Source organism: Rhinatrema bivittatum, chromosome 3 (assembly GCF_901001135.1).
Source record: "Rhinatrema bivittatum chromosome 3, aRhiBiv1.1, whole genome shotgun sequence".
NCBI classification, from domain to species: Eukaryota; Metazoa; Chordata; class Amphibia; order Gymnophiona; family Rhinatrematidae; genus Rhinatrema; species Rhinatrema bivittatum.
In genome coordinates, this window is record NC_042617.1 from 417,484,281 (window position 1) to 417,497,145 (window position 12,865).

Below are 12,865 nucleotides of genomic sequence, written 5' to 3' on the forward strand. Positions count from 1 at the left end.
TAAAGCTAGGGAAGGGGGGTGGGGTCCTGACCTGTGTCTGATCCAGTAATCTCTTAACTGGTGAAATGTGTTGCAGTGTCAGCACTTTTCTGTGAGCTGACCAGTCTGATTAACTGCCCTTTGGATAATTGTTTTCACCTCTATAACCTGCCCCTGTCCTGGGCTTAGCTTATTTTTAATGGAAAAAGCTTATAGCCCTTAATTATATAGGCATATCAGATAAGCTGGGCCCATATTACCGGTATTATTCTGGTCAAAGTTCCTTATGTTGTTTCTCTCTGCTGAGATCGTGTTTCTTTGCTGGAACATACTTGTCAGCATCCATCTTTTAAAGTTTGTGTCCCTTTGAGGTCAGTATTCATAGAAGGTAGAATTCATATTCTGTTGCATACAATGGTAAAACATCTGGTATCTCCCTTTCAGAATGTCTAGATCGTGACATGGTGTAAAACGTTTGAATCTCAGGTGAGTGAAAGCCTCAGAGCCAAGTTCCAGCCCACCATGAGCCCCCTCAGTGCATCAAGGTGACATAGCTTAACACTTCTGGAAGCTTCAACTTTGCTGATCTGGTATCCTTGCTTGGCTGACAGCAGCAGTTTGCTAAGAACAGGATGGCAACCATGTTGCAGGCAAAGGACAAGGTGGTACTGGTGTATACACACATTTACACTATGGGACCCAAATCTGAGCATATCTTCTATGTCATTTATCTTCCAGGCTGAGGAACACAGAAAGAGGTATGAGAAGGTCCTGGAAGAATATAAGGAGTACTTTATCCCAAAGTGCAGTGAATTTTATTAAAGTGCAAGATAACGCCTACAAGCTCAGCTCAAGGGGAAAATGGGCGAAAACTTTCATTAGGTTGCTGTATGAACTAGCTGTACACTAACTTTGGAGCCACAAAAAAGACCAGATCTGGAACAGACTGGTGACTGGAGTTCGAGACAAGAGCTATTCACTGAAGTAAAAAATGCCGACAGAGCTGATTCTGTCCACAGCTATACATAATACAAGGGCTCACGCCGTGTGCAAGTAGACCCGCTCCTAACAGCAACGCTGCTGAGGATGGGGTGCACTCACCAGCCCCTCTATGCACAGGTCTTCCCGGCCAAACCATGCGTGACATCATCGGCTTGTGACGCAGCGCCGATAAAAGCGAGTGCTGTCGCCGCCATCCTCCCTTTTCACCTGGCACGACAGCAAGCGACCACGCGACTGGACCAGAGCACCAAGTAAAAGATTGAGGGGTGGGGCAGTGCGCAACAACGCACAAATGCCGCGATCGGCAAGGGAAGTTATTTATTTATTTAATGATTTTATATACCGACATACTCTGTGAATATCACATCGGTTTACACTGAAACAAGAACTTAGCTTAAAATGCTTTACATTTTAAGCTAAAGGGAAGGGGATGGGGAAGTTAAGAGGAAGGGGAAGACATTTTAAGCTAATGGGAAGGGGAAGGGGATAAAGCCTCATTCAGAGGCCGCGTTTAAAAAAAAAAAGTTTGAAGGATCTTGCACGGCACCCAGCGGCAGCCCCCCCCCCCCCCCCCCCGGACTCTCTGTTTAGAGACTTAAGCACCCACCTGGTTTTGCATATATATATATATATATATATATATATATATATATATATATATATATAAAAACCAAACGGTCCTTTGAGGGCTCAACTTAAAGAGCTGAGGTTGCAGGTGCTAGTGGCTAGGCCAGGAAGGGGCTGGAGCTCTTGAGCTCAAAGGCCCCCCCTATATTCCCCTTGTAAGTAAAAAAAAAAAATCCAAGCATTTAGAGGAGGGAATAAGTGCTGGCCAAGGAGTTCCCCTTTTTTCACGCTAGTTGGGATCCAGATAAAGGGAAGGTCATTCTGTCAGCATAGCCACCGTCCTGAAAAAAGCCAAGGGAAGGGCACCACAGACAAGCAAGGCACCAACGGTCAGGCCACGCTCACAGCAGCCTGCTGGCAGGCAAAAGCAACAGAGAATGACATGCAAGTGCACTGAATCCACCGAAGCAGGGAGTAAGAACAGAGTGGAGACAATGAACCCACCCCCCATGCCAGAACAAGAACAGCCAGTGCCTCAAGTACAAGGGTAAGCCAGTGTCACAAGATTAAGTCACAACTGGGATCCTCCATATCCGAGGCAGCAGTAGCGAAAATATGGCCACTTTACCTGACTGTTCCGCAAGCTCGGGGGGGGGGGGGGGGTTCGCATACAGAGAATACAAAGAATGGGCATGGCTTAATTATGACTAGCGTTTCAGGGACAAATTGGAAGAGAACCACTTCATGTCTTCAGGAACACAAGACGTCAACTTATGGCTCAGGCACATGAGAAGCAAGGTGCAGGACGCAACAAGCAGCATGCGGTTATAAGCCAGACCAAGTCAACTAAACACACATGCATAAGAAATTGCCATGCTGGGTCAGACCAAGGGTCCATCAAGCCCTGCATCCTGTTTCCAACAGAGGCCAAACCAGGTCACAAGAACTTGGCAAGTACACAAACACCAAGAAGATCCCATGCTACTGATGCAATTAATAGCAGTGGTTATTAGCTAAGTAAACTTGATTAATAGCAGTTAATGGACTTCTCCTGCAAGAACTTATCCAAACCTTTTTTGAACCCAGCTACACTAACTGCACTAACCACATCCTCTGGCAACAAATTCCAAAGCTTAATTGTGCGTTGAGTGAAAAAGAATTTTCTCCGATTAGTCTTAAATGTACTACTTGCTAATTTCATGGCATACCCCCTGGTCCTTCTATTATCTGAAAGTGTAAATAACACATTCACATCTACTCGTTCAAGACCTCTCATGATTTTATAGACCTCTATCATATCCCCCCTCAGCCGTCTCTTCTCCAAGCTGAAAACAGCCCTAACCTCTTTAGCCTTTCCTCATAGGGGAGCTGTTCCATTCCCTTTATCATTTTGGTTGCCCTTCTCTGTGCATTTACTTCTAAACACAACAGAAAAAAAATCTAATACAGCAAGACATGGGGTTGGACATTTTCCAGAACTTAGAGCACAAACAGGCCGATGAAATAAAGTGCATTCAGCGCACAGGTTATTGCATCAGCCTAAAAATTAGGCAATCCTGCACACTGTACTGCTGCTTCTCCATTGTACTCTGAGCCTGGTGAGAACAAAGTGTCTGCAGATGGAACAATCACCCTCATTAACTGCTAAACAGAAGAGCAGAGAACCTGCTCATCACTCCACTTGCACTCTTGATCCCTATGGCTGTTTGTGCTGAGATCCAAGGGAGCAAAGATTTTTGGGGAGGTGGTGATAAACATGAGGACGACGTTTCAGATATTCTTACATTCTAAAAATTAAATCTGTCTTGTGCAAAAGGGAGATACAAGTAACATAGTTTCTTGGTCTTTGCTGAGTTTTACCAAAGTCCTTGCTCCTGAAGTATTAGACAATATGCACACAGAAGACTTGTCAACCAAAGAACGAAGATGGCATCTGCATCTAATCTGCCTCTTGATCGCCTCCTAGAGCTGGAGACCTTGTTAGTACCTTGTTGTTCAGGACTGCTAAAAACAAATCCATCTCGAGTGTCAAGCAGATTCCCAGCAAATTGTTTCAGTTGTGGCAATGTTACCCCTTCCTTTTCTGTTAGGATCCAACTCTTGGGGCTTTGCTCATTCACATATCCTATTTCAGATATCAAGAGTTACAATTTCTCTCTAAAATGTTGTATTTTTCTTTCAAAGATAAGAAAAGAGACCATTTAAATAAAAAGGTTCTTAGAGTTTAGGGGCCTTCACTGGCCCCTAAACTCTAAGAACCTTTCTAGTAAAATAGACTAGGACTTATATTTTCAGAGTCCTTATCTTCTCAGGGTATGTTATGCCAGTGTATTCTGTTAGATGTTGTTGGAGTATTTGTACTTTGTCTCATAAAACAGGTATTCAAAATCCAATCTTTTCCCTACCTAAGTAGCAACATATGCCTACATTATCTCCCTTTTCTGGAACCCTTCTCTCGTCTGCTGTCCTGGGAGTCTTACTATTGCATCTCCCAAATTCCCAGACCACTTCAGAGCTTCCTGTATTTACCTAACGTTTCTCTCTGTTCCTGAAGCAGCTTTTCTACACCACTTTCTCTGCTCTTCAAGCAATCAACCTCAAGCTCACCTGCAAGGGTTCATCGCCATGGCTGGAAAAATCCCAGGCACCTACAATTTGGGACCTGATGACAGACAGGACAATCAGCGCATAGCAACAACAATGGCTCGTGCTGAAGGTATAACAAATCGTCACGTTCTTTCCAAGACTGCAAATTCGAGCACATATGCTTGATTTGCTCGGCACTGCATCCAGCCATCAAGTGCAATAAGAAGGCAAACACGGGGAGTAATCCCAAGGCGAAGTGACAAAAGCATATTCACCAAAGTGCCATCCCCAATCAACATCAAAGCCATGCTCATTTGGCTAAATCATTACCCGCACAGAAAACAGGCAGCAAAGCTGATAGAGGGATTCCACGTCTGTTTCAAGATGCCATTTCAAGGAAGCATTGGGGAAACACAGACAGATAATGTGACCTCTGCGACAAAACACGAAGCACTCATCCAAAAGAAAATTGACAAAGAAATAGCAAGAGGCAGAATAGCCGGACCTTTCCAATCCCCACCTTTGAGTAGAATGATGATATCTCAGTTGGCCATCATCCCAAAAAAGGAGCCTGGAAAATACAGGCCGATTCAAAACCTATCATATCCTTACGGCGCCTCAGTCAACGACCACTTGCCAGATGAAGAATGCGCAGTGCAATATGCTTCATTCGACAGCGCCATAGACATTTTGTGGAGATGCGGAAAAGATGTTCTCATGGCAAAAGCAGACATCGAATCAGCATTCTGGCTTCTCCCGGTGCATCCCGACAGTTTCCCCTTATTTGGATTTTGCTTCAAATGAGAGTATTACTTTGATAAAAGTATGCCAATGGGGTGTGAGGTATCATGCGCAAGTTTCGAAGCATTCAGTTCATTCCTCTATTGGGCGATGGCGCAACAAGCAGGGCTGAACAACATCATGCACTACCTTGACGATTTCCTCTTCGTTGGCCCTAAGAACTCCACGGCTTACTATAGGCTGCTAAGTACATTCCATGCACTAGCATCTGAGTTTGGAGTCCCCATAGCACACGACAAGACAGAAGAGCCCAGCACTGCAATCAAATTCGTGGGTATTGAACTTGACTCCAAGAAGATGGAGTCCCGATTACCACAAGAAAAACTTTGCGACATACAGAGCAGGCTGAAGCAGGTGATGACAGCAAGGAAGATGGCGTTTGTTGATGTTCAGTCACTAACAGGCATCCTGAACTTCGCATGTCGAGTTATACTCATGGGCAGAGCTTTCCTGAGGAGGTTAACCGCAAGCACGATTGGCGTTTCCCGTCCAAAGCATCGCATCAGAGTCACGCAGGTAATGAAGGAGGATTTGTCATTATGGTCATCTTTCCTTGACAAGTTCAATGGAACATCTATGTGGCAGGACCCCCTTACCTCAAACAGGGACCTCGGTATTTACTCAGATGCATCCAGAGGATGGGGTTTTGGCAAATACTGGCAGGGCTCCTGGGCGGCAGAGCAGTGGCCTCAGGCATGGGTACAAAATGGTTTAACGTGCAACATCACTTTCCTAGAGCTTTTTCCTATTCTGGTTGCACTTGTCATATGGGGAAATAAGTTGTGTAATAAACATATAATCTTTTGGTGCGACAATATGTCCGTAGTGCAAGTACTCAACAAACAATCAGGCAGATGTCAGAGAGTGGCCGAGTTGCTTAGGGAAGTGATATTAACCAGTTTGCCATTAACCATGACCATAAGGGCGCGTCATGTCCCGGGTGTGCATAATAGCATTGCTGATGCCTTGTCAAGAGCTAAATGGAATTTGTTTCGAAAACAGGTTCACGGAGCCGACAAGGAAGGCACAGTGATACCCAAGAGATTGTGGAGCATTGAAATGATGCCACGAGGGACCTCCTGAAGCGATCAGTCGTACGACAGTGTGTCTAAATTCCTGAAGGAGAGAGGTTGGAATGCAGGACCCGCTCACCAAGATTTAATTGTCAAATTTATAGTAGACACTACAGAGAGCGGTAAATCAAGGGGCGTGGTGACAAACCAGCTAGCTGGCTTCGCCTTTTTCTTGAAAGCAAGAGGTTGGGGGTGACCCATCTAGAAATTTCCTTGTTAAGAAAATACTGGCGGGATGGGCCAGGAAATCAGGACCAAACACACACGAGCTGTTCACCCAGCTGTGGTTGGTGTTACCATCAGTATGTAAATCCCAATTTGAGGTTAAATTATTTAGGACCACATTTTTGCTCGCTTTTTTTTTTTTTTTGAGCACTGCGAATTAGCGAGATGGTGGCTGCATCAAAACGGAAAGTGGGTTCCGAGGGCATATTATTGCGGAACATTACAGTATCAGAACAAGTAGCCCAAATAACCATACAGAGGTCAAAAACCGACCAAGCTGCAAAAGGCACCAAATTGTGCTTAAGAAGGACCAATACCTTGTTGACATGCCCCGTCCAAAACTTAAAGACTTATCTACTAGCCCGCCCATCGGGCGGTACACACTTGCTGATCCATCACGATCATTCCCCACTTACCAGATATCAATTTGCGGCAGTCCTCAACTTGGCAATCAAAGAAATAGGACACAACCCTAAGGAATTCGGACCCACTCGTTCAGGATAGGCACAGCCACCAGCGCAGCGCAAGCAGGCTTAAACATAGACACCATCCAAAAAATTGGGAGATGGAAGTCTGATGCTGTTTACATGTATATCAGGCCAAGCATCGTGTGAAGACATAACCTCATGTATGGACATCTTTTACAGAGCCACCACAACGGCAAAGGTTTGTCTGGATTATCGGACATTCCTTTGTTCACTGGGCAGCCAGGAGGGTGCGGGTTCGCTCCTAAGGGACTCACTTGAGTCTTGCAACAAAAAACATTCACATCATATGGATGGATCATAAAGGGATGACCTAGAATCAGCTTCTCCCAATAATGCAGCACAAGAAAGACACACTGGCTGAACCAGATGCAGTCATCATTCACCTCAGGGGCAACGACCTGGGAGCTATGTCGTGCATTGAATTAATAAGACGCATAAAACATGATTGGAGCAAACTGGTTTCCAGGTTTTCCAATTCGTGCATGATGCGGCTGCAATGCCTGGATAATAGGCTATGGAAAAGAGGTCGCAAAAAGATAAACCAGCAAGCCGGGCGTTGGGCCACCAGGTTGGGAGGGTGATACATACGCCACGACTGGGCCAACATGTGTGAAGTGTTATACAGGCCTGATCGTATACACCTATCAGACATCGGCAATGACCTTTTTAATAACTCTATCCAGGCGGCCACTGAATTCTTGTTTGGTTGAGAAGGCCAAAGCTTTGGGGGGGCATGAGGCAAGTGTTACTATCTCATGCTGGTGGCGGGTACACGAGACAGAGCCGGATTTGGTAGGCCTGGACCGGGGGCCCCCTTGCTAGTAAGAGCATGGTGGGGGGCCAGACGAAGGGGCCACCTTGCTAGGAGACACGGCAGGAGGCATCTGGGACTCGCAGGCCTCGGAATCATACATTTCATTTATGCTGACAACATACAACTCATTTTACCAATTGAAGACACCATCGAAAAAGCATTAAACCTAGCTAACATCTACCTGGACATTATTAAGCAGCTATTAAATCAAATGGAACTAGTCATTAATATTGAAAAAACTGAATTCTTACACTTAGAACAAAATAATTTGGAACTAATACAAACCCCTATAACGCTAAAAAATAATCACAAGATCGAATTAGCAGAGAAGGTATGGAACCTTAGAGTAATAATAGATGCAGAACTCAGCCTTAAACAACACGTGTCACTAAAAGTAAAAGAAGGATATGCAAAACTAATGGTTCTAAGGAAGTTGAAACCTTTATTAACACGAGATAATTTTTGAACAGTACTGCAGGCTCTAATATTTGCAAGCACAGACTACTGCAATGCCCTGTTTTTGGGTCTACCATACACAACCATAAGACCACTCCAAATACTTCAGAATTCGGCCACAAGAATACTTATTGGTAAAAGAAAAAGGGATCACATTACTGAAACGCTAGTTGAACTACACTGGCTACCCATAGAACAAAGAATACAATATAAAGCACTATGCACAATACATAAATTAATCCATGATGATAAAGCCGAGTGGCTTAACACAGCTCTGCGCATACATATGCCACATAGAAACCTAAGATCGGCTAACAAAGCACTACTAACTGTTCCCTCTGTTAAAACAGCAAGACTGACCCAGGTCAGAGAGCGAGCATTGTCACTGGCTGGCCCGATACTATGGAACACAATGCCGCTTGCGATAAGATTGCAGAGAAACTTCAAACTATTTAAAGGAAGTTTAAAAACCTGGCTATTCAAACAGGCATTTTATAAAGAAAACAGAGAAAAAGAAAGTAAATAAAGCAGGCAATATAACATCAACACTCGGCACCAAGACTCTATGTGATTTAATGTTAAGATGCACTTTTAACGTTAGATAAACAAGAAAGATCAACATGTAAATTAACAAGGATACATGTATCAAATGGACATAACATGAGGTCAATCATCAAATAGTCTTTATATTGAAATTTTATGTAACCGAAACCCTAATGGGACTTTTGTAATTTTTGATAATGTACTACTCAATGTCATTAATGTAACATTAGCATTTATGCCTTGCTGTAAACCGTTGTGATGGTACATAACTTAACAACGGTATAGAAAAGATTTTAAATAAATAAACAAACAAACATATGATTAGTGACTCGTGCATCCCATTTTATTAGTTCCAATTTTGAATTGTTAAAACTACAATAAAGTTGCGGCCTCTTCAACCACGTAAAGCCTGCGCCTCATATTTCTAGTTAAGTCTTAGCAGGTTCTAGCTGGGAGGGTGAGTGGAGGTGAGTGTGCTGTGCATCAGCGGTCTCGACATCAATACAAGGGCTCGCGCCCCGTGCACTTAGCCCCACCCCTAACGGCAATGCCGCTGGGGACAGGGCGCCCTCACCAGTCCCTCCACATGCAGGTCTTCCAGGGCAGGTTGGGCGTGGGCTCCTTGTGAGCGCGCATGCCTGGCCGACGCACGCATGACAGCATCGGCCTGCGACGTGCGCCCGAGAGCGCATCACAGCACCGATAAAAGTGAGTGCTGTCGCCGCCATCCTGCCTTTTCACCTGACGGCAAGCGACCCCACCCACCCACCCCCGGCAGCCAAAGATATATATGTATTAAGAACAGTAATAATTGTTAACTTGTTCCACTTGCATTGTTAGTTTGCTTCAGCATTTATAATTGCTCACTCCTTTGTTTTGTTAATTGTTGTAGTGTACAGCTGTGACGCCACATGTCGCAGCTTTAGGCGGGTGCACGAGTTGGGGCCGGATGTGGTAGGCCTGGACCGGGGTCCCCTTGCTAGTAAGAGCACAGTGGGAGTCGGACAAAGGGGCCACCTTGCTAGGAGACATGGCGGAAGGCACCCGGGACTACTGGATATATATACAGATATGATTAGTGACTCGTGCATCCCATTTTATTAGTTCCAGTTTTGAATTGAAATACTACAGTAAAGCTGTGGCCTGCCTCTTCAACCACGTAAAGCCTGCGCCTCATATTTCTAGTTAAGTCTTAGCAGGTTCTGGCTGGGAGGGGGAGTGGAGGTGAGTGTGCCGTGCATCAGCGGTCTCGACGTTAAGACGACTACACACTTTGAACGAGTTGAATCACTGAATTAGGATCCAAACACACAGAGGAGGTGCTACATGGCAAAAATATGCTTCAGAACAGGAAGCAAACCAGAACAAGCTGAAATACATTGCAAGTACCCAGAGACCTTACTCCCTGAGGAAAAATGAGGAAATGTGGCAAAGATCACTTGTCCACCAATGCATGACCACTCTGAAGTAGAAAATGCAGTAAGTGCCAGAAAGCTGGCCACTTTGCAGCAGTGTGCTGCACTAAGCAGGTGTAAGTAGTCAGATAGGAAATTAAGAAACCTTGGTTTCTAGCTTCTATAACAAGAGAAATAGCCAATGACAAGCTGACTGTGAATAAGTTAGTGTCAGATCAGGAGCCAGCATGATACAAGACTCTAAATTGCAGGTAGGCCAGTGAAATTCAAATTGTATTCTGGAGCAGATACATTTATCAGAATTACACTTGCTTATGAATGATATTATAGGAAACATTCTCTAAAGCTAGTTAACATGGCTGATGAGCCTACAAGTAAGACCACAAAATAAACCAGTCCACTCCAAAAGATGTGTTCCAAAATACAGGAAAGTTTATTGCAAAAAATCAAAGTTCCAGTAGATACAAGAAAAATTATAAAGACAAAATCATACTTCAAAAATCAGAAATAGCTTACAGTTCCCTTAAAAAATCTCCATCACTTGTGCAGACCACTTATGTTGGCCTACATCTACTGAAAAGCTTTTTTCTACTTAGCTGCAGGGTAAAAACTAGACGACTTCTTGAAAATCCTTAGCATACTCATAGCTTGGCTGCCTATGGTCTAGCTTCCGACAGTCTGAAGTTCTTGAGTAGACTCTTGCCACTTGGAGAACCAATCCGTTTTTTTTCCCATTTACCAAAAACTGGAACTCCAAGAAAGGCTACAGCTGCTTGCTGCCCTACCTGGCTCCCAGCAAAACACAAATTCCACACTCCTCAAGTTCTCCTCCCTATGCCTCATGGGAACATCCTTTATACTTTTAAGGAACGAACCCTCTTGTCAGTCACTATCTGATTTATACCTCCCTGGAAAGTTCCCCATATTGAACACAGCACCACATAGTTAAACCTAACTAGTATCACATATACAAAAAGTTGAAACAGCTAACACTGTTGTATAAACAGCATGTCTGACAAGCTTTTCACTTTTAATTTTTATAATGCATTGAGTGTATTTGACATCTGCTGGCTCGACAGGACTGAAAACAAGTCTCCCATTTACTTTATGTATTTATATTTATCTTACGCCTTTTGATTGGTAGTGCAAGGCGAGTTACATTCAGGTACAGTACATTTTCCTTTGTTCCCAGAGGGCTTATAATCTAAGTTGCTATTTGAGGTAAGGGAGGGTGAAGCAATTTGCATAAGATCACAAGAAGCATCAACTGGATTTGATCACTGGCTTCCCTGGTTCTCACCCTACTATTCTTACCACTAGGTTTCTTCTCCAGAATGGGTACTGCAAGGGCAATGGTGGGGGAAACTTTCTCACACTGTTCTGCCAATGTGTCTTTCAGCCCTGCTCTGAAAGAAACATCTCAAAGGGTGAGAATGTAATTCATTCTCCATGTTCGTGAAGTCTTTGGTTTCTGCTGTGACTGCCAGCAACGATGCCAATTTGTAACAAACTGTGATTGTGTTTGGTAAGTAATATGGACATCTGTTCTATGAGAACAGGATTGAGAGCACAAACTCACTTCAGAAGGTAATGACATTTTGGTCACTATCAGCCTGAGTAGATTTGAATCGCTGATCTAGAGGTAAAAGGCTCTGTAAACCTGTTTCAATAATCTGGAGCCAGTCATCACTTATAGGGTTTCCCAAACCAGTCCTAGGACCCTCAAAAACCAGTTGGGTTTTCAGAATATCTACTAATAGCATGCATAAGATAAAACTTGCACAAATTTATCTAATGAATATTCATTATGGATATCCTGAGAATCTGACTGGTTTTGGAATCATCAGGACAGGTTCTGGAAACCCTATTCTACATTAGTTATACTTGCTCTGATATTTTTGAGTGAAAGGAATTTTCTTACCTAGTATCCATTTTTCTGATAAATACTTTATTTCAGGATGCTTCTTTCCTGTGCAGTCTCCGATATAGACTTTTGCATGTCGCACTGTTTTGCACACTTTTCCACCACATAGCTGCACAAGTTCTGTAAGACTGTGACAAGGTGGTTCACTGCTCAAGGATATAAACATAGCAAGCTGATTTGAAAACAGGTCATGCCGAAATTCCCCCGCTGATAGATGGCGTTGCAATCTGCAAATCTGTTTTCAAATAAAGAAAAGAAATTGAGAACAAAATAAAACAAACTGCATCTGTGCTCTGTTTTATACATATTTACTAGATGAAAGAACCTGAATGGCAGGCACAGCCTCTGCACATAGACACCACAGCCTGAAGTATCCCTACTTCTGGCATAGCGAACTGTGCCTCTCCTCAGTGACATTCCCTGTTTCACTGTCCTGTCAGGAATTGATCAGGCTAGTATCCCGCTGACTGCTGTAGCCCAGGCCAACCATGGAGGCAAGGGCATGCACAGTGAGTGGCTGAAAAAGGATATGTCTATTCGCGCATGGACATTACAATGCGCATCACTCATTCTGTCTATTGCCTCTAAGCATATTGCTTTTTCATGACTCACACATGCGCACATTTGCTGCAACAAGACATACAAATATAATCTACACACAAACTACCTTTTATACTATATATAGGAGAGGATAACTACAATCCATTAATTTTTATTATTATAGGAGCTCTTGCCTTATATCTTCCTTTTGGTATTCCTCAGAAAATCATCATACTGTTTTTATTTTATTCAACCACATCTATTCTCAGAGTAGCAGTCACTTTCTCTAGTTAGGAATCAGAGGTGCAACTCTCTTTAGAGCTTTCTTTGATAGTGCTTTTGGCTAACCCAAGCCTGGCCATCTTCCATCCTCGAGGCTAACCAAAGGCTGGCCATCTTCAGTCCTCAAGAGCCACAAACAGGCCTGGTTTTCAGAATATCCATAATGAATA

The 12,865-nt window shown here is 43.7% G+C and overlaps 1 protein-coding gene across 8 annotated transcripts in view; it reads right to left on the reverse strand.

Annotated features, from left to right (window-relative positions):
- Positions 1 to 12,865, reverse strand: part of MCPH1 (microcephalin 1) — a 714,835-nt gene that overhangs the window by 25,979 nt on the left and 675,991 nt on the right. For 5 of the 8 annotated variants that reach the window (XM_029595742.1, XM_029595743.1, XM_029595745.1 and 2 more), the window contains one exon: positions 11,871 to 12,108. The exons of 1 other annotated variant lie outside the window; for it this stretch is intronic. In XM_029595742.1, the coding sequence (XP_029451602.1) occupies positions 11,871 to 12,108 (238 nt within the window). Of the gene's footprint in view, positions 1 to 11,870; positions 12,109 to 12,865 lie in introns of those variants that run through there. 2 more of the 8 variants (XR_003855670.1, XR_003855672.1) reach the window with 2 other exon arrangements.